The sequence below is a fragment of the Canis lupus genome, chromosome 15 (assembly GCF_011100685.1).
Source record: "Canis lupus familiaris isolate Mischka breed German Shepherd chromosome 15, alternate assembly UU_Cfam_GSD_1.0, whole genome shotgun sequence".
Lineage (NCBI taxonomy): Eukaryota > Metazoa > Chordata > Mammalia > Carnivora > Canidae > Canis > Canis lupus.
The window spans coordinates 16,426,820-16,450,099 of NC_049236.1; the positions used below are offsets into that span (position 1 = coordinate 16,426,820).

Below are 23,280 nucleotides of genomic sequence, written 5' to 3' on the forward strand. Positions count from 1 at the left end.
GAGAGAGAGAGAGAGAGGCAGAGACATAGGCAGAGGGAGAAGCAGGCCCCATGCACCGGGAGCCCGACATGGGATTTGATCCCAGGTCTCCAGGATGGCGCCCTGGGCCAAAGGCAGGCACCAAACCGCTGTGCCACCCAGGGATCCCTAAAAATGACTTTAAAACAAAAACAAAACAAAACAAAAAAACACACACAAAAAAAATAAAAAATAAAACAAAAACAACAGGAGGGGATCCCAGGGTGGCTCGGCAGTTTAGCACCGCCTTTGGCCCAGGGCGTGATCCTGGAGACCCAGGATCGAGTCCCACGTCGGGCTCCCTGCATGGAGCCTGCTTCTCCCTCTGCCTATGTCTCTGCCTCTCTCTCTCTCTCTGTGTCTCTCATGAATAAACAAACAAAATCTTAAAAAAAAAAAAAAAAAAAAACAACAGGAGAGACAGACGATGGCTTTGGATGCGAAGGCTGACTATAAGCCAAGCCTGCTCAGATTAATGTAGGCTTAAAAGAAGTAAAAAAAGAAAATCCCAATAGGACTTTTGAGATTTCCCAAAAGGATTCTAAAAACCCACCCAACATATTTAACAGGTAAAACAGCGCTCAAATTTAAAAATTAGATATTCGAGTATATTATGAATTTGCAATTAAGACATTGATAGAAGATCAATGAAACAAGAGAGCCCAGAAGCAGAGCAATATATATATACCTATATATATAGATATATATATAGTTATGAGATATATATATATATATATGGTTATGCTAAAGGAAGATTCACTGTCAGTGGGTACAAGATGATTTTCTCAGCAAGTGATATTTGAAAATTTGCTTTTTAGAAAAGAAGATCCTTTTACCTCCTTTCCTCGTACCGTCCACAAAATAACTAACTAAATGCTGAAAAAGCAAAACTAAAAGAAACCTGAGGTATATATTTTATCACTGAACTTTCTACATGTTAATACAATGTGAGAAATAAATTTTTAAAAGATTCTGACTTGGTAAACATTTTTAAGGGCTTTGGTATATCTAAAATAAGTAAGACTAAGAGGGGAAACAAAAAAGTGAGAAACATTTTGTCACAAATAATAACTACATATTTTAAAAATTCATGAAAGTTAATGAGACACCGTAAAAATAGGAGAACATAAAATAAGGTTTTAATAAGCATAAAAAAACTCAATAGTGACAGAGATGCAAATAAAAATAAGATGCTATTTATCCTCTAAAATACGTGTATGTGTATGTATGTGTCTCCGTGACCGGATCTTGGTGCTTGTGGTGGGAAGTACACCCAGGTGGAGTTCCCTGTACTGCTACAGGAGTAAAATTGGTAGAGCCTTTCTAAAAAGCAATCTGACGTTATGTATCAACAGCATCACGGCTTCTTTTATACCTGACGACTGCAACATTTCTCTTCTAAAAGTAACCAGAATGGTGAAGACCTTTGTAAAAAAGCTGTTTATCCCAGTGTTCTTTATAAAAGTGAAATTCAAACCAGAAAATACCCCAGAAGTATACAGCAGAGGTTTGGTTAAATAACAAATCTATATAACTGAATGTTAGATATCAAAAGTATGTTTTCTTGAACACCTGGGTGGCTCAGCAGTTGAGCACCTGCCTTCTGCCCAGGGCCTGATCCTGGAGTCCCGGGATCGAGTCCCACATCGGGCTCCCTGCATGGAGCCTGCTTCTCCTCTGCCTATGTCTCTGCCTCTCTCTGTGTGTCTCTCAGGAATAAATAAAGAAAATCTTAACCAAAAAAATTTTTTTTAATTTGTATTTATTTATTTATTTTAATTAAAAAATGTTTTCTAAGAACCGTGTCACCAGGATATATCATAGCTTAGTTAACCATCTGCTGTTGCTAGACATGGACATGGTTTCTGGTTTCCCCAGATCTGCTCTGTCCCTCTTCTACTATCTATATGCTCTTCTCTCTCTTTTACTATTTGTCCTTTCTCTTCTACTATCCTCCCCATCTTCCAAACCAGAAACCCGGGAATCCACATTGGATTTTTGGTCTCTCCAGCCCACCCTGGCTTACTGGTCATCTGCTTTTTTCGATTCCTTTTCTTAGAATTCCACAGGCCCTAAGGCAGGGACAATAGGACCCAGTAGGAAAGGGAAGGGCGGGGATGGCCGAGATCTTATGCAGACCTCGGGAGGAGCCCCTCCTGAGAAGGCCAGGTGTGGACTGAAAGGAATGCAGGTGCCAGCCTGTGCCAGGCCCCTATCCCTTCTGCGGAGCCTGGCAGGCCTCAACAGTTCCCCACCTGGGGTTCCTGCCCATGCCTGCCCCCCACACCTGAAGAGCAGAAGGCGGAGGGGCACTGCTAAGGGTGTGCAAGGCTCCCGGCTAGTTTTCAGAAACATTACTTGATTTCTATGTCCTCCACTTTCAACCACTTCATAGGTACAGACTCTAAGATGAAGCAACATGCTCAATCAAGGTCATGCAAGTGGCTGGGCCAATAATCAAACTTGAGTGCCATGATTCCAAGATGGTCAATGGACCACCGTCACTACTGTTCCTGCCTTAGGAATTCTAGGGCCTGGGGTTAAGGATGAATGGGACCTCCCCTCTGCCCTCCAGCAGCTCTGAGGTGAGTTGGGGTCACCTGGTAGGTGCCCCATATCCCATTTCACAGAGGGCCCTGGGGATCAGAGAGGCGAGGGGAGAATCTGGCTGGTCCAACCTCAGAATCTGGTTCTCTCCATGACACGAGATGTCCTCTCTGAAACAACGTCTGAAGTCCCGTATGTGACCACTATGCGAAACTGTTGGAAATTGGCTTATTAGCTCAAACCCTCTGTGAGATTCTGACAAAGGTTCAGTGGGGAGGAGAAGCAGCTGATCTGGCCACTTAGGTACGAGGGTACCGCGTGTGTCACATTTACTGGGATAAGGCAAGAAGTCGTTCTCTCTCACACCCACACATGCCCCCCAACACACACACCCCTCTTTTTAACTCCCTGCTTCCACGCAGCATGGGCCCAGCCTCTGCTCCCGGCCTCCGGGGAAAGGAGCCCTGTGCTTGGGTCTCGAGTCCCAGAGAGCCCTGTACAAGAGCGCTGGGAACTGGCACACTGAACAATTCCGTGGCTCTATTTTATTCTTCCCATCTGTCACTGTCCTGAGGCAGAGCCTCCTCAGGAATTTCAGGGAAAGGAGGAGTAAGACCAAAATATGATTTGGGGCATTTCGGGATTTCCCCAGCCATAAAAATATCAAGTACCAACAAAACCCCAGCCTAGCTCCTAAAATAAAAGCTATGGCTTCTCTTCTCAGAAGACCCTACACATGATATTTTGCATACCACTGCGGAGGGTTGCAGGATCCCCGAAGCCAAGGGCTCTGCTGACTTCTGATTAAGAATCTCTGCTATCGGGGCAGCCCCGATGGCCTAGCGGTTTAGCGCCGCCTTCAGCCCAGGGCCTGATCCTGGAGATCCGGGATCGAGTCCCATGTCAGGCTCCCTGCATGGAGCCTGCTTCTCCCTCTGCCTGTGTCTCTGCCCGCCGCCCCCCCCCCCCGCCCCCGCCTCTCATGAATAAACAAATAAAATCTTAAAAAAAAAAGAATCTCTGCTATCAGGATGGGCGAACTAGGTGATGGGGCTTAAGGAGGGCACTTGTGATGAGCACCAGGTGTTATAGGGAAGCGCTGCACCACTAAATTCTACACTGGAAACTAAATAGACACTGTATGTTAACTAACTGAATTTAAGTAAAGACTTATTTAATAAGGAGGACGGCTCAGTGGTTGAGCATCTGCCTTTGGCTCAGGTCATGATCCCAGGTCCTGGGATTGAGTCCCACATTGGGCTCCCCAATGGGAGCCCGCTTCTCCCTCTGCCTATGTCTCTGCCTCTCTCTGTGTCTCTCATGAATAAACAAAATCTAAAAGAAAAAAAAAAAAAAACCCTTGGAAAGGGGAAAAAAAAAAAGAATCTCGGTATTGGGTAAGAAGGGAAGAGAACCCTGTAACCAGCTCTACTGATGGGGCAGGTGGAAGCAGCGGTGCCCGGGGTGGAGGTGGGGGGACTGGCAGGAACCAGGGGAGAGATGGGGAATGCGGTAGAGGAGCGGAGCCCTGGAGTCCACAAAACTGAGGTTCACGTCCTGATTCTACACGTGTGTGACCTGGGGCAGAGGAGTAATCTCTTTAAGCCTCAACTTCCTCGTGCGTAACGGGGATGACAGGACCCACTGGCAGAGGGCTGGGAGGGCTATCCCAGAGGCCCGGCCCGTCAGCACACAGCACGGGCCCCCTAAGTCTGATCTCCTAGGACTGTGAACCAGGGTCACAGAAGTGGAGAGTGAAGTAGAGGGTGTGGTCAGCAGTGCTGGATGCCACACAGGCAGCGCACAGACACAGGCGTTCAAATGGATGGGGGGATGCTTTGCCCTGTGGTTCCTTGCAGGAGGGCAGTGGGTGCTGGAGCCGTCCCCGGCTGGGTGACACTGCCAAGCCCGCCACCAGAACACAGCCCTGTCCCAGAGGGCCTACCCCAATTTGGCCCTGGGGCCTCTCACGGCTCATTTCCTTGCCCCACAGGACACAACCCAGAGGCCCAAAGAGCCAGCCCATGACACTGGCCCCAGAATGGTCAAACCTTTCCCCAAGGCCAGCTGTGGGCTGCATTCCTTGTCTAGTCCCTCCCCCTCCAGGAATGTCCCTGCCTCAGTCAAGTCTGGACCCAGCTCATCAGTGTGCCCTGCTCTTCAGAACAGCCAAAAGCAGTGGGGAAAGCTTCTGGGAAGAAAGTGCCTCCCCAGCCGAGCCCCTGCTGTTTGCCTTTGCAGGGTCTCCTCCCCTCACAGAGGAGGTGAGAGGTCTGGGAGTAGAGGGGCTCACTGTGGGCTGGCTTTCTGTGGACCAGAGCAGGGCAGGCGAGCTCCCTCCTGCTCCCTGCTGCTGCAGCCTTGGGACAGGCCACCACCTCTCCCTGGGGGTCACCCCAACAGCCACCAGGCCTCCCAACTCCCCTTCCAATTCCTTCACTTTCCTGTGCAAATCAGATCTGCACACTCTCAGGACTAAAATGTTCAGTGGCTTTCCACAGCCGACTGAGACAGCTTGGCAGGGTAATTAAGAGTGTAGGTCTGGTTTTTGTTTTTGTTTTCCTAAGCCAACAGGAATCTGAAATGCAAAAAAAAAAAAAAAAAAAAAAAAAAAAGGAATCTGAAATGCAGTGGAAAAGACAGGGTTGTATCCAAATACCTCAATATATGGTAGGGTTAGGGTTATTATAATGCGAGAAAGAGCCAGAGAGAGGTTTAAAATATCTGCTATACTTATTTAAGATATATACAAAGGAGACATATCCAAAAACATTCATGTGCATGGCACATAAAATGGAAGGACACGGTGACACACTAACAGAACCATATAAGCAAAATGAAGAGCTCAAGGGGCACCTGGGAGGCTCAGTCCGCCGTTAAGTGTTCACCTCTTTTTTTTTTTTTTTAATTTATTTATTTGACAGAGTGGGCACAAGCAGGGGGAGTGGCAGGCAGAGGGAGAGGGAGAAGCAGGCTCCCTGCATAGCAGAGTGCCCAATGCGGGGCTCCATCCCAGGACCCTGGGATCATGACCTGGGCTGAAGGCAGATTCTCAACTGACTGAACCACCCAAGGTGCCCCAGTGTCCAGCTCTTGATTTTGAATTTTTTTTTTTTTTTTTTTTTTTATGATAGTCACACACACAGAGAGAGAGAGGCAGAGACACAGGCAGAGGGAGAAGCAGGCTCCATGCACCGGGAGCCCGACGTGGGATTCGATCCCGGGTCTCCAGGATTGCGCCCTGGGCCAAAGGCAGGCGCTAAACCGCTGCGCCACCCAGGGATCCCCAGCTCTTGATTTTGGATCAGGTCATGAACTCAGGGTCGTGAGATCGAGCCCTGCATTGGGCTCCAAACTAGGCTTGTGGGATCTGCCTAAGATTCTCTCTCTCTCATTCCCTCTGCCCTTCCCCCTCCCTTTCTTACAAAAAAAACAAAAAAAAAAAAAAGAGCTCAAAAAGAAGGCTATTTATAGTTGCAAATATTTCAGAGCTAATGAGTACCCTGGATCAACCAAATACCTGAGTGCCTGTTATATATAAATATATTCTTTAATATCTCGGACAACCAACAACCCTCAAAGCACAGATTTCAATCACACAAAAAGAGACATTGAACAGCATCTGGTCCGGTCTCCTGCTAAAGAAACCAAGGCCCAGGAGGATTGTTTTCTTATCCAATCTATTTTCCGGAAGGATCCACCACCATCATTCTTCCCCAACAGCCCAGGCGTGAGTCCTCCATCTCCCTTGACCCTTCCCCTCTCCCTCATCCCCAGGAACTAAGTAACTACCAAACCTTTGGCTTCTGGGCAGATCCATCACACAACCATATGCCTCCCACCTTTAAGCTCTCTGCCCGCCTACCCTGGCTGGCGGCCTGGGTTGCCTCCATGATTCCATAGGTCTGTCTTTGAGCCCTGACACCCTAACTACCAACTCTGTGTCCCAACCACGTTATTTGCCCCTTGTATGTCACCTTATCCTCATCTACAAAATAAGGAAAATGGGTGGCTCAGTTGGTTAAGCATCTATCTGCCTTTGGCTCAGGTCATGATCCTGAGGTCCTGAGATCCAGCTCCCTCTGCTCCTCCTGCTTGTGCTCTCTCTCTCAAATGAATAAATAAAATCTTTAAAATAAGTAAATAAATAAAAGTGAACTTATCCCTTTAAAAAAATAAGGAAAATAAGAATAGTTCCTCCTGCATAGTGGTTTTGTGCTATGACATGTAAGTCCTGCATGGAATGTTTGGCAACAAGTCAGCTCGCTGGCCTTTGCTATGATTTCTACCACAGGATGAAGTCCAAGCTCCTTGATGTGACCCTTTACTAGGGACCCCTTACCAGACCCTTTACCGTCTGTCCCCTGTCTACCCAGCCTCACCTGCAACCCTCGCCCCTACATCCACACAAGCCACCCCCAATGCTTGTGAGCCAGAGACAAAATTACAAACGGAAGCCCACATACCACACTTCTGAATTTTAGATCCTAAATATTTGAAAGTTACAGATCAAGACCTCAAGCTGTTCAATAAGATATATTCTATTCTCCCTTGAAAAACCACCTGGAAACCCAGGTTTGAATTTAGAACCCGGACTCCTGCAGATCTGTGCCAGGCTGGGGTGGTGTCAGGAGAGCCAGCCCCAGCCTGCCTCCCTTCCCTCCCCACTCCAGCTCCCACCCTACACCATGAGAAGTATTGTGCACATGTGAGTGGACTCCCCAGCCCGCACATCTACCTTTTGCTCCCAGCCTCTGCAAACAGCCCTCCTTGGTCTACGCGGCGAGGTATACAGTGTCTTCAGGAGGATGGAAGTGGACTTGGCACCACCGCTAACACAAGAAATCCTGAGGTCTCTAGGAGCTGGTGACAGTCTACCCAGTGGGGATGGGCCCACGTGGGCATCTCCCTCTTGCCTGCATATTCTTTTTCACACCAGAGCAAACAATGTGGCTAGAGGAGAGCCAGGCGCCCTCTCGGCCAGGTCTAAGGGCACTACTGCACTCATGCCAGTCACACTGGATTATTTTTAATTCACCAAATATACCACACTGGTTACCAGTGCTCCTCTCTGTGCCCCAAACTTCATCTAGCACCTACAAGAGGCCGGGGCAGGCAGCTGGGTAGGGTCCTGAGTTATATTTAAGTGTCCTGGACACCAAGAAGGAATGGGAGTGGCGGGACCTTTTCCGGCCAGGTGGCACTTGCCCTGTGCCCAGGCCCTCTTGCCCTCCCTGACACACTCATCCCTGGGCCCTGGCCTGGCTGACTCTCACTGCGGTGATCGTCATCGCAGGAGGAGCACGGTGTGCCCAGTGTTGCCATGTGCACTGTCTCGCTCCCTCCTGAGGGCAGTGTGACAGGGAGCCACTCAGGGAAGCTTTTCGAATCCCCAGTGTACAGAGGAGGAAACTCAGAGATGTGGGCTGAGGCAGAGGAACCATCCGTGCCCAACGCAGAATCCAGCGCTGCCTTGCGGACGTGGCTCACGCCGGAAGAGCACGGGCCGGGGGATGGGTGGTATGTGGCTGTGACAGCAGCTGGCCCAAGCGCCCACCCCGGCTGTGGGGTCGCCGCACTGCTGCTTCACACTCCTTCGTGTCACTGAACTATACTTTGCACGATAAACCCCTCAGGTGATATTTGGGTTTGGCCATTATAAATAACACCATAATAATAATCTTTGTGTGCAGATTTGTCCTTCCTTTGGTGTTGGTGCCAAATGTCATTTCCTTGCCAAAAATCTTGTCCCCATTTACACTGTGACTAGTAGCCTCTGAGAGCACCTGTCACTGCCCTCTTGCCAGAATCACGTATTATGATTTTAATCTTTTTAAAAAGATTTTATTTATTCATGAGACACACTGAGAGAGGCAGAGACACATGCAGAGGGAGAAGCAGGCTCCACGCAGGAAGCCTGATGCGGGACTTGATCCCAGGACCCCGGGATCATGCCCTGAGTCGAAGGCAGACACTCAACCACTGAGCCACCCAGGGATCCCACATATTATGATTTTAAACACATTCTTTAAAGATGTGGCAGGTTGATAAAGGCATCCTGTTGCCTTCACACGAATTTTCTCTGCTGCAAAGTTGAGTATATTTGTGTTGTTCCCAGTTGTAGTTCTTCCTGTGTGATCTGTTCGGTCTCCTGTCCTTCTCTCTGCTCGGGTCCTACTGGCTTTCTTGTCAACTTCTGTAACAATAACCAGTGGTCTGTCGTCTTTCCCAAACACACTTTTCAAGGTTTTGTGCTATCTCCCGTCTTTTCGTTGTTGTCAATTCAGTATAAATTTTCATATATTATTAATCTGAGTTCTCCTAGCACGCCTATCCCTTGAAAGTTCTTTTCCCTCCAGGGATCTGATTTCTGTTCTACTCACTTTAAAGTTCCCTTTGGTCGTATTTTTTTGGGAATATTTTTACTTTTTAGCTCATTTGGGATTTACCTTGATGTGCGCTATGAGGAGAGGGTCAGAAAACCTTTTTGAACGCTGTATTTGGAAAAAGCGGCGAACAGAAATAGCTTCGTGAGGCTAATGGACAACTCCAAGAGGCAGGGCGCCAGGGAGACGGGGCGGTTCTCACCTCTTCATCGAGGACAGTGATCTTGACCCGCAGAAGGAAGATCAAACGTGGCTGAGGGAAAAGACGCCCAGGGGAGGCAAGAGGAGAGCCGGGGTCTGGATCTAAAAGAACGGCCTCCCAGGGCCATGAAAGAGGGAGGCAGCCCGGCTGAGAGGAAAGAGCCCTGACTGAGGGGCTGGAAGACCTGGGTTGGAATCCTGGCTCTACCAGAGCTTCCTGCCCTACTCTGGGCCTCAGTTTCCACACGTATTTATTCGTTTGTGGGTGGCTGACTTTTGTCAAAGACGCTGCTGGAGGTGATAGGCCTAGAGAGACAAACGCCACTGTCCCTGTCCGCCAGGGCCTTGTAAGAGCTGAGAGGGACGTAAACCCTTGTGTAGGACCGAGGGAGGAGTGTTCTGGTGTGGGGGCGGGAAACAGGATACCTATTCCGCCACAGTCAGAGCGGAGGGTGTATGTTGGGTGCAAGAAAGAGGGGGCGAGGACAAGGAAGGGGCTGGGGTTAGCAGGGTCTGGGTCGCGGAGCCTGGTTTTACCACAGCTGAGCCTGTGTCCAGACCTCCCGGGGGGATCATTACAACAGGCCGTTGGGCCGGCCCCAGACTTTTTCATGAGGCCAAAGGTGGAGCCCAAATGCATTTCTGACACGTTTCCAGGTGAGGCCCACGCTGTGGGCGTGAGACATGTAGGCAGTGGGAAGCGTTAGGCAGAAGGAACCAACCAGATGGACACCCCTGGGGAGGATTCTTTTGGATACAGAGGTGGAGCATGGACTGCGGGCGGGGGACTAGGAAGCTGCTGACACAGTGAACGCGAGGCATTTTTAAAGGTGAGAATCCCAGATTTGGAGACTGGATGAATACGGAGGGTGAAGGAGAGGGGGAGTCAAGCACGGCCGCCTGGGTGTTTAGGCAGGAGCTCAGAAGACCACGGGCTGTCCCCGCAACGCAGCGCTGAGCCCGGTTCAGTGCTCCCTGGGGTCGGCCAACAAGGTGTTCCCGAGAGAGAGGAAGAGGTTGGGCCCGCTGGACTCGGAATCAAGAGAAAAGAAGGGAAAGATGGGGAGATGCGTCAGGGACAGGTGATCACTCTTTCCAGACACCTGGAGAAGGAGGGAAGGAGAGGGAGGAACACAAAATAAAGAGGGCTTCCGTTTGTAAGGCGAGAGAGACCTGACCGAAATCACATCCATGAGAGGAGGATCCAGGAAGAGGTCGGAGGCAGGAGAAGATGGTGTCTGCAGCCTGAGAGAAGAGCGAGCTTGGGCGGGAGGCACATGGAGGACGGTGAGGACGGAAGCGGGATGGACGGGGCTGCAGCCAAGTCGGGAGGCGGGAGCCTGGGAAGGCCAGGGCTGCTGACTGCTGCCGACCTGGATCTTCCCTGGGGAGCGGGGTGTGAGACTTCTGCTTAGAACAGGGGTGGAGGAGAGGGCGTCACGCAGAACTGCAGACCATGGTGCGTAGGTTCTGAGAGGAGCAATGGCCAGGGACAGGACACAGGCTGGCGAGCAGCATCCAGATGCTGGTAAGGTGCTGGGGCATCTGGATGGCTCAGGGTTGAGCGTCTGCCTTCAGCTCAGGGCGTGATCCTAGGGTTCTGGATCGAGTCCCCCATCGGGCTCCCTGCAGGAAGCCTGCTTCTCCCTCTGCCTGTGTCTCTGCCTCTCTCTCTGTGTGTCTCTCATGAATAAATAAAATCTTCAATAAGGCCTCACATACAAGACCTGGTGGCCCTGTGTGTCCTGGGGACTCCCAGGGCTGTTAGCCCACCCCTGCTGTTTTTCTCAGGAGGCCTCAAGTCTCCTTCCTCTGGGCCTAGCCTCTGATTCCTGCTTTAGGTCACCTTCTGGGTCAAACCCTACTGCGTAGACAGACGATCCTTCATTGCCTAGTGCAACTGGGCTGTTCTAACAGCACCACCACCAATTACAACAGTAATCATAAAATAATAAACAGCATTAGTCATTGCCACCGACAGCACTTACCACACCAGGTGCTTGTATATAGCACGTGCTTTAATTTTTAAAACAACCCCGAATGATGTGTAAAACGAACGAGACTAAATCTAAGGGGCTTGGGTAATTTGCCCAAGGTAACTCAGCCAGCAAGTGACCGCCTCCATTTAAACCCAAGTCCAGGGACGCCCAGGTGGCTCAGTGGTTAAGCATCTGCCTTTGGCTCAGGGTGTGATCCCAGAGTCTGGGAATCGAGTCCTACATCGGGCTTCCAGCATGGAGCCTGCTTCTCCCTCTGCCTATGTCTCGATCTCTCTCCCTCTGTCTTTCTCATGAATAAGTAAATAAAATCTTTAAAAATATAAACCCAAATCCACATGATTCCAAGGCCTGATCTGCTTTCCCCCCCCAAACCATGTTGTCTTCCCAAAGGTGGGGCCCAGTGCGCTCGCGCTTGAATGCGGAGTCCCGGCGGCCTTATGCCCCTCCCTCCTTCCCAAAGGCCTTGAGCTACCACTGGGAGGTCAGGCCTGTGTCAAGGTTGTCCAGGGGCTGCCCACTGCAGCCCGTCTTCTCCTGTCCCCCAGCCCAGGCCACATCTCAGGGCCTCATAGAACTGACAGCCAGTCAGGGGCCCTGCAGCGAGGCCAGCCTCCCAGTTTCCATAGTGAGGACGAGGTGGGAGGAGGAGGAGGAAGAGGAGGAGGTAGCTAAGAGGTCTAGGAAGGCTGCTCCCTTCTGAGTTACCAGGCATCCTGGGGCATGGGGAGGGGAGGCTGGCAGAGGTGGGAGGAACGGGGCCTGAGTGGCTGCATGGGAAGCCCTGTCTCTCACGTGTCCCGTCCTCTCCAGGATGGAGCGTCTTCAGCCTTCAGCAAACACCAGGAGGAGGATGCTCAGCCACAGCACCTACCACGCTGCATTATAGCTCTAGTTTCGGGACCATCACTGCCACTAGACTGTGAGACACTTGGGGACAGGAATGAGTCAAGAGCAGCACAGTGCCAGCACCTGGGACACCTCACTGATGCCCGGCAAATGAGTGCGTGCGTGGCGATATGAAGCGGGATGTGCCTCTGAGGATTCCACGAGAACTGGAGGCTGCCCTGGCCCACCATGGACTTCCATACACCTCCACCCCCAACCTTGGCAGTCCACTGGTGCTCCTCTGAGCTGCCCCCAGCACACATGGCCTGCTGGGAACTCCCCCAAGCTTGCTGCCTAGCACAGGGCTCCTGGGGGCTGGGAGACAACGAGCCTTTGGGTAACTTGTTTGGAGTTATCTGAGCTGAGCAGTTGTCCAGTGATCGGGGAACCAAATGGCCACAAATGGTGACAAGAGCCTCCATATGGATGAAGAAAGTATGGCTGGATTTAGCACCAGCTGTCTTTTGGGTTGTTCGGTCTTCCTTTCCCATCTTTCCCCTTTCCAGATCCCATCAAGGCTCGTGGGTACCAGAAAGTTACACCCAGTGGGCAACTGTTCACATAGTCAGTGGCAGGTGGCAGCCGTGAGTGAGGCCTAGTACCCTTTCCAGCCATGCCCAGCCAGGCCTTGGCTCCCAAACACAGAGCTGCCTCCTGCCTGCTGGAATTCTACAGGTGAGCCTCTGGGCAGGTACAGAGAGCTCCCCAGCAGCCAAGAGGCTGCACGGTTGGAAACATCACTGTAGGAGCAGGACCAGCCTGTGGTTGGCACCAGAGAAGAAGGTCCTTCCCCACATTTACCTGGGTCTCAGATGCCAGAGAAGTGAAACAGAGCATCAGCCCTGGTCTTGGGGTAGGGAAGGGTTCTAAAGGAGAGGCTTCCTGGGTCACCAGAGATGGCTACGGTTGGGGAGGCATCGCTGGCTCTCCTCTGGCAGCTCACTCTAAAGGCCTGAGCTATCTCTGACTTGGGGGCCAGGGAAGGCTTGTGGAACTTCAAAGGAGTCCTCCCTGTCCCCTCTCTCTCCTCACTCACCCCTACGAACTCTGGGAATGAGTTCTCCCTAACACAAGGCGGGTCCTACAACCCCGGGCATGGCCAGGCCGAGACACAGACATCCACATGCGTGAGCGTGTGCCTGAGCACAGCCCACACTTCCTCATCCCAACTGCTCTGGTACCTTCAGTCAGCCTGCAGCCAAGGCCAGGCCAGGTGGGAGCGCCTTGGAGTCTTCCTGGGAATAGTGAGGCCCTGCTGTCTGCTTCCTGAATGGCTGGAGCACAGTGAGTCTCCTGACGCTACCTGGCTGTCCTCCTTTTTTGCCTTCTTTCCTGATTTCCTTGGATGAACTCTAAGAGCCTTGAGTGAACTGACCTTGGTGTTCTTGGAAGGAACCTGTGATGACAACCACCTGGCTGTCCTGACCCACCCCCTTGGCCTGCCTGTTCGATCCCAGTCTGCTCAGCAGGAAGCAGGATCTGGTGTTTGAGCCAAGTCCAGATCATTTATGATGACCGGGCATTGAGGGGTTTAAAAAAAAGCCAATGGGAGCAGGGCCCTGCCTTCCAGAAGCTCCTCTGACAGGTGTCTGTGTGCAGAGGAGAGGACGGGCAGGTGGGCAAGAGGCCAGGGGGAGGAAACAGCCCTCAGACTCCCCAGAGGTCACCAAGGCAGATCCAATTCCCTCCCTTTTGCCCTGAGAAGTGTCTACCTGTGGTCCCAGTTCTGTGGCCTTTAAGGCAAAGAGAAGGACCCTGAGGACACTAGTATTCAGGCCATGGTTCTAAAAACAGAGGGGTGCTCCCCCAGCCCCCATTCTCTCCCTGGTTTGCACGGGCAGTGGGCCTTCTTACAACTGGAGCTGGCCAAAGCCAACCCCTTTCCTCCCCTGTGGGGAGCCAGGCTGGGCCTGGTGGAGCCTGGCTGCCGCGTTCAGCTTGGCTCTGGGTGGGTTCCCCTTCCCCACTGTCCCACCTACCTGCACTTCTCGACCTGCCTTCTGTCTTCTCTCTCGCTTGCTACCTACGTGACACTGCCTGCACTTGGCATTTCTTGGGAAAGGGCTGTGGATTTAAACCAAATTGCACTGAGACCCCCACAGGCAGGTTAAGCTGCTCCCACCCCCAAACTCCCCTCCAAACCTCCAGAAAGAACAATTAGCTTCTCACTGTCGCCAGAGGCTGTCTGTCATCATTCTCCTCCAGTAGGAGGCTCGGGTATTGGAAGAAGAATGGCCTGAACTCTGCAGGACCCCTCCCCTGGGGTGGCTGGTGACAGCTGGTGGAGGGGAGAGGGGGATGGGCCCAGACAGATTGGCAGGTATCCCTGCGGGCCCAGAGCTGAGAAGAAGAGAACAGGAGGGGACTCAGTGGGTGGTCTACCAAGGAGCAGTCACATAGGTCACTTGGCCACACAACGTCCCTAGAGAAAACAGGCCCAGGCCCTTGCCCGCCTAGAACAAGGAATACAGAATCTGATCATTCCTGGAGTGGAACCCCTTCTCGGTGGCAGCTGGGGATCCCGGGGCAGGTCAGCGGTAAAATTATAAAAGTAGGGGAGAGGCTAGGATTTATGGGCTGGGGAATGGGACCCCTCAAGCTCAGAGAGGTCTGTTATCCCTGTGGGATGGGCCAGGGTCCAGATAAGGCCTTCCTCCCCGGGGCTGGGAATGAGGGTGGACCCACATTAGAGTCAGAGAGTCTTTACAGAGGGTAAGGGGCTGAGAGTGGGGGACACTACAAGGTCAGAGCAGGGGAGGAGGAAGAGTAGGAGTGAAGCTGGGGCTAGCCAGATAAAAGCGGTCCTTCCAGGGGGACCTGAGGCCAGGGAAGGGCCTGCAGGGGCTGCTGCAGACCCATGGTCTGGCTAGGGAAGGCTGAAAGAGAACTCGCACTCTGGGCATCCGGGCAGGTGGCAGGTATCAAGCTTAGCAGCTCCTGGAGTCCACACCAGTGCCCTCTGGCATCCCCTGGCCTCTCTGTCCCTTGGTCTGAGTTTGAGTGTCTTTCAGCTTTGTGTCATTAATGCTTCTTTTGAAAGGTTCCTACTGGTTCTTTGTGGGGTTCAGGGGAAGGGGCTGACCTGGAAGCCAGGCAAGGACAGGGCAAGAGGGGAAGGAGCTGGTGCAGGGGGAGCTCACCACTCTCTCCTTGTAGACGATGTACTTCAACCACTTGAAGTCCTGCCACTTGAAGCCAGCGAGGACAAATAGAGAATCGCGTTCATATTGCTCAGGCCGCTGCATGGCGCCCTCAGGGTAGGTGATGCGCAGTGTAGTTTTGCTGCCCACGTCCTTCTCAAAGCCTTTCACTGGTGCGGAGTTCAGTCTACAGAGAGCAGGCCCAGTCAGAGCCTGCCCTGGGCTCGCTGTGTGTAGTCTGTGGGCTTGTGTCTGGGGAGCCACTCTGACCCCAGAATTCCCCAGGTGCAGAGAATAGGGAGCCAGGTCACCTGAAGCCACCAGGTCACCTGGAGCCACCTAGCTTTCTAGAGCCCTCCGACCAGGGTTCTTCTCTAGGCTTCTGCTGACCTCCAGTCCGACTAGCCAGATGGACAGATAGTTCTCAGTGGACTCAGGGACGAGGGTTCGGGCCAGGACCCTCAGGTGCCTGAGGCACTGCTGTTTGGGGAGCTCACCTGACCACAATGTCATAGTCATCAATTCGTGACCCCAGAGACTTGTTGGCTAGGACACCTCCGTTGCCCACGATGATGCAGCGGCGGCAGCTGAGGCTGAGGGGAGAGAGGCAGAGACCCCTGGAGAGCTGTCCGCCAGGGCTCCTTCTCCCTACCCCTTGGGCCCGTGACCTCATGCCTTTGGCCAGATGCAGGCTGGGATGGGGGAAGACCAATGGGCTTCAGGCAGCATTCTGAGGCCAAAGCCATACTGTCGGTAGCTGGGCCACTTGGGACTCTCGGACAGCCCTAGTCCCAGAGATTCTCCAGGAAAGTGTCGCTGTGGAAGGGGCAAGGACGTTAGTTCTGGGGTGGTGAGGAAGGGGCCTCTGGTAAGATGGCATTCTAGGCTCAAGGCTCCCCAAGGATTAGTGGAGTTCAAGAAAGAGGGCAAAGTGGGCTGATTTGAAGGCTGTGCCAGAGAGGGAAGCAGAGAGGACAGGCCTGGAGGCTCCAGGACCCAAGGGTGGGCTTATATTCAGCTCAGAAGCCCCCAGGCTCCCATTAGCCACCAGAGAGCCCTACTTATTTTGCTTCTCCCACCTGGGGCTTCCGCACCCAGGGGCGGTGGGCTCCTCAGCTGTCACCGTCTCCTGCGTGTAAGCCCTGCCCCCTCAGCTGCCTTCTCCACCCTGTCCTTCAGCCCCACTGCTGGGCTGATCTCAGCCCAGTGCCTGGCCTGCCCTTCTTACCCTCAGACCTCTGCTGGCTGAGGACTGAAGACTGAAACACGTTGCCAAGTGCTGACGGTCCAGGGGGTGCAGGCCAGCACCGGATGGCCCCACTGATCTGCTCACCACCCCAGCATGTGTGCTGTGTGTGCACATCTGTGGACATGCTGGAGAATGTGCTCGTGTCCAGGCTAAGCTGGCAGGGCCTCGGCATCTCTGAGCATGCCAGGCAGCTGAGGGGCGGGAGGGTGGGTAGGGAGCGGCTCACCTGTCCAAGGCAGGGGTCAGGCGGTACTCTTTGGTGACTGACAAGATGGCTTTGATCAGATTGTCTGTGGACAGAGGAGGGAGGTTACTGTTAGAGGGTCACGGGCATCCCCATGAAGTGTTTGCGGATGACATTCAGGAGGCACATGCTCCCATGTAGGGTGGAGGTGGAGGTGAGGGTGGGGAGAGGGAGCTCTGGCACAAGGTTTGGCTGGGCCACTGGCCCAGCTTTCTCCCTGAGGAACGAGATGCAGGCAGGGGAACGGGCAGGTGCACTCGGCTCTGCCTGGAACCAGTCTCCAGTATGGACGTGCGCTTTCTCCCCCAGGGCTCCCCAGCCCTTTCTGGGATGCCTCCTCCGGCTTCCCGAGGCTTGTGGTCAGGCCCCAGGACACGGATCCCCGGCCTGAGACCTGCTCAGGGACAGAGACCATGCTCGGCTTGCCTCCGTGCCCCCAGTGAGGAGACACCAGAGAGCGAGTGAGGAGGCCAGCGATGATGAAGAGCTCAAGTGGGCCCACCAGCTCCCGAGTCAGACCCCTTTGCCACTTTCTGATACCGGCTTCCCCTCACTTCCCCCTCTAGCACTGCCCATCTTCAATCTTGGCCTTGCCCACCTGTCTCTGCCTCCTTCGCTCTCCAACCCGAGGCCTGGGATCTGCCCACCTGCACTCCACTCAGGCAGCCCTCAGCAAGGGCCCAGGACCTCTGTGTTCTCAGATCCTGTGACCACTAGCCAGACCTCCTACTTCTTGGCCTCAGGCTTTGCCTATGGTGACTTACTCCTCTTTCAAACTCAGGCATAAGGAGAACATTGTAATATAACATGTAAAGATACTGGCTTTGGAGTCAAATCCTAGCTGTGCTACCTCAGAGCTCTGTGACCTTAGATAAATCATGTACTTTCTTTGCGTTTTAGTTCCCCATCTTTCAAGTGAAGATGGTAATTCCTATTCCGGCAGAGTCATTGGGAAGATAAAAAGATAATATACATAGAGATCTGGAGGTAAAAGTAAGTAAATCAGTGCAACCATAGTGGAGAGCATCTTAGTAACGCTGAGCAGAGATGTGGATGTGCACAGACTAAGATCTTGCAAGTCTCCTCCTAGGCAGATAGCATCTGAATGTTCCTACATTTGTTTAAGGAAACTTGTGCAAGAAGGTTCGCTGTGGAGCTGTTCATAATAGCAAAATGCTGGAGGCAAGCTAAATGTTCAAAGGAAGACAGATTAAATGTGGAACCCAGAGTACTACGCAGCAGTAAAAACAAATAAAAAAGTGACCTTGGGCCACATGTACTAATACAGATAATCCTGAAAAGCATAAGCAAAAAAAAAATAATAATTTGAAACACACACACATATACATACGTATACATATAATATTATTTGTAAAATGTAAAAACATGTAAAAACAGTGCCTTATTTTCAATGGACATATAAATATGTCACAGACATAGATAAACAGGCTTTGGAATAGTAACCCCCCAACCAGGCCAATGGTCTCCTGAGAAGGAGGGGCAGGGAACAGAAAAGGCCACACAGAGCTTTGATTATATCTCCTGTTTTATTCCTTAAGCTGGGGACACAATACGTGGTTGCTCACGGTTTTCGTCTTCATTCTTTTTTATATGACTGAAATATTCCACATAAAGAAACACTGCCTCCCAACTTAAAAGTAACAACCCTGTGGTTTTTTTTTTACAAGATGGGGCCACAGACCCCCTCCTTTTCCCACCTCCCATTTCACCTCTAACAAAAAAGCAATATTGCTACTAATTGGCCAAAGTCGAGGATATGGCTTAGGTTTTTGTTTCCTAGGAGGGGACTTTAGCAGAAGAGTATGAATTAGTAGGTGCTCTCCTCTTGCTGGCCAATGGGCTGTGTACCAGCCTTCTCAGGCCTTCGTAGTTTAACAGGATCAGAGTGAGGATTTAGGAAAAGAGTAGGCTGCTGAGACACCTGTGCCCAGTAAAAAGGAGTTCTACCCATTAGATTTGTCCTTGGGGGTCTGAGGTTGAAATTCCTGTTCTTGAGTGTCCTTTTGCTGGTCACTGTCTTCTTCTCAGGGAGGGGTGGACTCACTAAGTGGCAAATTCAGGTATGTTTGAGTCCCCTGGCCAAATGATATCACCCCTTCAACGGTGCTCTTATGTAAGTCTGGCCACAACCTAATACAATGGGATTATTTTCCCCATGTAACTGATGAAGACACTAAAGCACAGGCAGGTTAAGGAACATGTCCAAGGTCACAGCTAGTAAAGAAGTAGTACTGAGATCTGATCCTTCAGTGTCTGACCATAAAGCCCAATCCCTACCATGCAGGAACTTGACAACAGAACTGTCAAACTGTCAGGGGCTAGAAAGTCTTCAGTCAGGAGGGAGCTGCATGGCCAAGGTCCCTAAGGCAATGGAAGGGGACAGTCCTGAGGGCACAAGGGACAGGTGAGCCTTGGACAGGGTAGGAAAGGACTGGAGGGGGGACCGGGGTAAGGAGGAGGTGATGGAGGAGCCTGGAGTCTTTGTGGGGGATGGCCTCTGTCTTCTCAGGGATACTCCAGCACGGATGTCCCTGGCATCCTGTCCTGTGATCTCATTGTGCTCTTTCCGTGTCAGAGCCCTTACTGTCCTGCACTCTAAGTATCTGTGTCTCTACTAGACTGGAGCTTTTTTTTTCTTTTTTCTTTTTTTTTAGACTGGAGCTTTTTTAAGGCACAGGACTGTGTTGTCCACTCCACTGTTGTGTGCCTGGCTCTGGCCGAGTGGTGGGCTCTGAGTAAACAAACAGTCCATTGAAGTTTAGAAGAAAGGAAGGCAGAAGACGGAAGGAGAGGGGTGGATCCCCAGCATGGGGACTTCTGAGGGTATAGCCTTGCCCTGAGTGCAGGGACACAGGCTGAGGGATGACATGTTAATACAGAGTGGGCCAGGGTTCCCAACCTACCTTGACCTTTGATCCCAAAAGGCGGCACAAACTCCCGAATCCTAGCCCACTTGCGGAAAGAGTCATCCAGGAACATGGGTGCTGGCTTGGAGAACCTGGAATAAAATAGGGCTGTTGAGGATCCCCAAATACAACAAGATGGAGTTCAGATGGGCTCCTCAGTACATCTGTGTGGGCAGTGGATCTGCTGGGAGCACCTTCACAGTCCAGCACGCCCTCCCTACCCTTGGTCTGCGGGAAGCTGTGGCATCTGACCCATCTTGTCCAGTGGAGCCTGAGTTGAAGGGGGCAGGTCTGGCCGGTTCCTCCGCGGCCAGCTACAGGGGTGGAGAGGCAAGCTCCCACTTGGCCCGGATGGAGTTGCACACTGCAAGCTCTCTGGCAGGCGACCTAGGCACATACCCACCAGCCACCGCTGCCCACACTGTGCCTGCAGTCTGGGAACCCGGAGACAACACGCTGGCCAGGTGAGAAGGAGACCCGAAGAAAGCTGGTGCCTGGGAACAGAGTTTTGGAGAGAATTCTGGGAGGTGGCCACCCAGCATGAGGAGGAAGGAGAATTCATGGCCACAGTGAGAAGGAGAACAGCCACAGGAGCAGATGTTTGGTAGAGAAGAAAAAAACCGGAGCATCCTGTGGCTGGGAGGCAGGCCTGAGAGGAGGCCTCACACAGATAGGAGCCTGCCAGAGACAAGGATGAGAGAATGCTACCCTCCTCAGGAGCTGAGGGAGGGGTATGTGCGTAAGGGGAGGGGGTATCTTGCAGGGAGATGCTGAGTTGAGAAGGGAAAAGAAAGTTTCGCTTTTCCGGGGAAAGCCAGGGCATGGGCAAGCCGGGGTGCAGGCTTTGGGAAGTAAGAAGGGACAGAGAAGGCAGCGAGGACGGAGGGGAGAGCAACAGGAGACACAAAGGTCTTCAGGGATGCTCGGACAATGAGCCTCGCATGGAACCTGGCATCCTGGTTTTGAGGCCTTTCTCAGGAACCCTGGAGGCCCCGAAGACGGCCAGCACCTGATTGTCTATTGTGTGTTGATTCTTCTGCGGAGCCTGCTTGGGGCCTTGCTGGCCAAGGAGGAAGGTACGGAGGCCTAGGCCTTGGCTCCGTCTCTGCATTTCTAACTCAACCTGAATCAGCCACTGAAAACCTGAAGATGGGAAGAGAATGGCCTCCAAGCCCCGGACCTAGAACTGAGCCCTCTGAATGTACTCCGACTCAAGCAAACCCTTCTCATTTCCATCCCACTAACCATTATAATCACCCTACCCAGGAGGAATATTATTAGAGATTTTCAAGGGAACTTGAAGGAGGCAGAAAACTTGCAGTCCTGCTCCCTCCCCCATCACTCACAGCTGGGAAGAAGTTGTCAATACCTGATAGCACAGAGGCCACTCCCTGCCGAGCAGCCCTCCTTTGGACTTAGGAGTTAGCACGCTTCCCTTCTGTGTACGGGGGTCACGCATGTTTCTCATACCTGGTATAACAAATCTAAGTACATTAATATATTTGATGTTTTCCAGAGGCACTGAGGATGCTGGCCACAGCTTAGGTGTACCAGCAAAGGAAACCAGTCCCTGGATAAGCCCACACCAAGAACCTTTCCTCTTGTGTCAGGACTGAGCTGATGAAAAATGTTTGCAAAGTCTCTCAGCCAGGCCTGGACAAGATTTTATCTGCTTCCCAATATGTACTGGATGTTATATGCTAATAAAATCTCTTAAGATCTGGCCAAACGTTCTCAACATATTTTTTTTTTCCTTTTCTTCTCCTTTCCCTGTGTTTTTCAGTTGATGAGAAAGTTCATTACGTTAATTTTTACTTTAAAAAAACTCCTTATTGGGGATCCCTGGGTGGCCCAGTGGTTTGGCACCTGCCTTCGGCCCAGGGTGTGATCCTGGAGTCCCAGGATTGAGTCCTACATTGGGCTCCCTGCATGGAGCCTGCTTCTCCTTCTGCCTGTGTTTCTGCCTCTCTCTTTCTCTCTCTGTCTTTCATGAATAAATAAATAAAATCTTTAAAAAAACCTTATTTTTGGCGTAGCTTGTAGTAAGTGTTCATTTTGGGGGGAGAATACTAAGGGGTGCACACAAAACACAAGTAAGTAAAAAATACTCATAATCCTAAAACACAAAGGATTGTGTTTGTGTATATATCTGCACTGAGCTCTGTAGACTCTTCATTCACTTTATAATAATGAGAACATTGCTATGCAAATAGACGCAACTTTCTCCTAACACACAAAGACTAGATCAAACAACAAAAACAGTAAGCTGCTGGTAACTGACCCAAGTTGACTCCCAATGATCCAATGTACAAGGACACACAAGTGAAAATAGGACCAAGAAAAAGTGTAAGTTCCAATATTAGTGTTACAGGTTGAATGCCTGTGATCCCTCAAATTCATATGCTGTAATTTCATCCCTAACATGATAGTGTTTGCTGGTAGGGACCTTTGGGAGGTCACTGGGTCATGACGGTAGTCTTCACGAGTGGGGTTAGTGCTCTTATAAGAAGAGGCCAGAGCGCTAACCAGCTCTCCTTCCACCATAGGAGGATACAAGGAGAAGCCAGTCATCTGAACCTGAAGACACTCTCATCAGGACCCCACCACACTGGTACCATGATCTCAGAGTTCGGCCTCCAGAACTGTGAGAAAATACATTTCTGTTGTTGAGAAGCCCAGCCTATGGTAGTTCGTTATAGCAGCTAGAGCTGATGAAGTCAGTAAGTAAGGAGAAAAAAAAGAAAAAAAAAAAATCGTGGGAGAGATCCTGGCAAAAAGCATTACAGGAGTCTGATAAGCATTTCTTAATAAAAACCTTTGCCTCCAGTGTAGAACTCATTTATTTATTTTTATTATCTGGTTTTAAACATTGTCATTTTCACCTTGTTCTTTTATTGGGTCTTCATGTTTCAGTTGCTTATTTTGTAGACCTTCTTTATTCTTTGACAGATGGAGCCAGCCTCCTCTAACATTTCTTTCTGCTAGTTGGGTGCACCTTTGTGCAAAGGGTATTCTTTTTTCCTCCTGGGGATATATTTTTAAAACTTTGTATTATGGGAGATTTCAAACATGCACAAAAGTTGAAAAGAGAAAACAGTGAACCTTCATGGATGGACGTGTTACCCAGATCCAGAATCAGTGGTCATGGTCAATTTTGTTTCTCTTGTACTCCCTCTACTCTCTTTTTGTATTATTTTGGAAACTCCCAGAGATCCTGCCATTTCATCCATGAAATACTTTAGTATTAGTTTCTAAAAGATAAGGCCAACCTTAAAAACCATAACCACACCTAAACAACTCCTCTTAAAGCCATTATCACACCTAAAACACTATAATTTCTTAATAGCAACAAATAGTTTCAGATTTCTCATTACTGTTTGCTGTTGTTGCTTCTTTTAATAGTTGGTTATTTAGATCAGAATGAAAGCATGATCCACACACTGAATTGGGCTTGTCTCTAGTCTCTTTTAAATCGATAGATTTGGGGATCCCTTGGTGGCTCAGCGGTTTGGCGTCTGCCTTCAGCCCAGGGCGTGATCCTGGAGTCCCAGGATTGAGTCCCATGTTGGGCTCCCTGCATGGAGCCTGCTTCTCCCTCTGCCTGTGTCTCTGCCTCTCTGTGTCTCTCATGAATACATAAATAAAATCTTAAAAATAAATAAATAAATCGATAGGTTTCCTCC

General features: G+C 51.0%; 1 protein-coding gene and 2 long non-coding RNA genes across 13 annotated transcripts in view; 2 read left to right on the forward strand and 1 right to left on the reverse strand.

The window, feature by feature from the left end:
* The window catches only part of LOC119868047, a 34,081-nt gene extending 17,462 nt beyond the window's left edge, over positions 1-16,619 (forward strand). Inside the window, exons 2-4 of the long non-coding RNA XR_005370316.1 lie at positions 2,414-2,603; positions 10,315-10,439; positions 11,963-16,619. This is a non-coding gene — a long non-coding RNA (uncharacterized LOC119868047). The remainder of the gene's footprint in view (positions 1-2,413; positions 2,604-10,314; positions 10,440-11,962) is intronic.
* ST3GAL3 (ST3 beta-galactoside alpha-2,3-sialyltransferase 3) overlaps positions 1-23,280 on the reverse strand; it is a 197,536-nt gene that overhangs the window by 7,047 nt on the left and 167,209 nt on the right. For all 11 annotated transcript variants that reach the window (XM_038558344.1, XM_038558338.1, XM_038558341.1 and 8 more), the window contains 4 exons: positions 19,595-19,689; positions 16,653-16,716; positions 15,675-15,770; positions 15,178-15,364 (listed from right to left, as the gene is read on the reverse strand). In XM_038558344.1, the coding sequence (XP_038414272.1) occupies positions 15,178-15,364; positions 15,675-15,770; positions 16,653-16,716; positions 19,595-19,689 (442 nt within the window). The remainder of the gene's footprint in view (positions 1-15,177; positions 15,365-15,674; positions 15,771-16,652; positions 16,717-19,594; positions 19,690-23,280) is intronic.
* LOC119868044 lies at positions 16,653-21,321 on the forward strand. The gene is made up of 2 exons (XR_005370315.1): positions 16,653-19,095; positions 21,114-21,321. It is a non-coding gene; the product is annotated as an uncharacterized LOC119868044 (long non-coding RNA).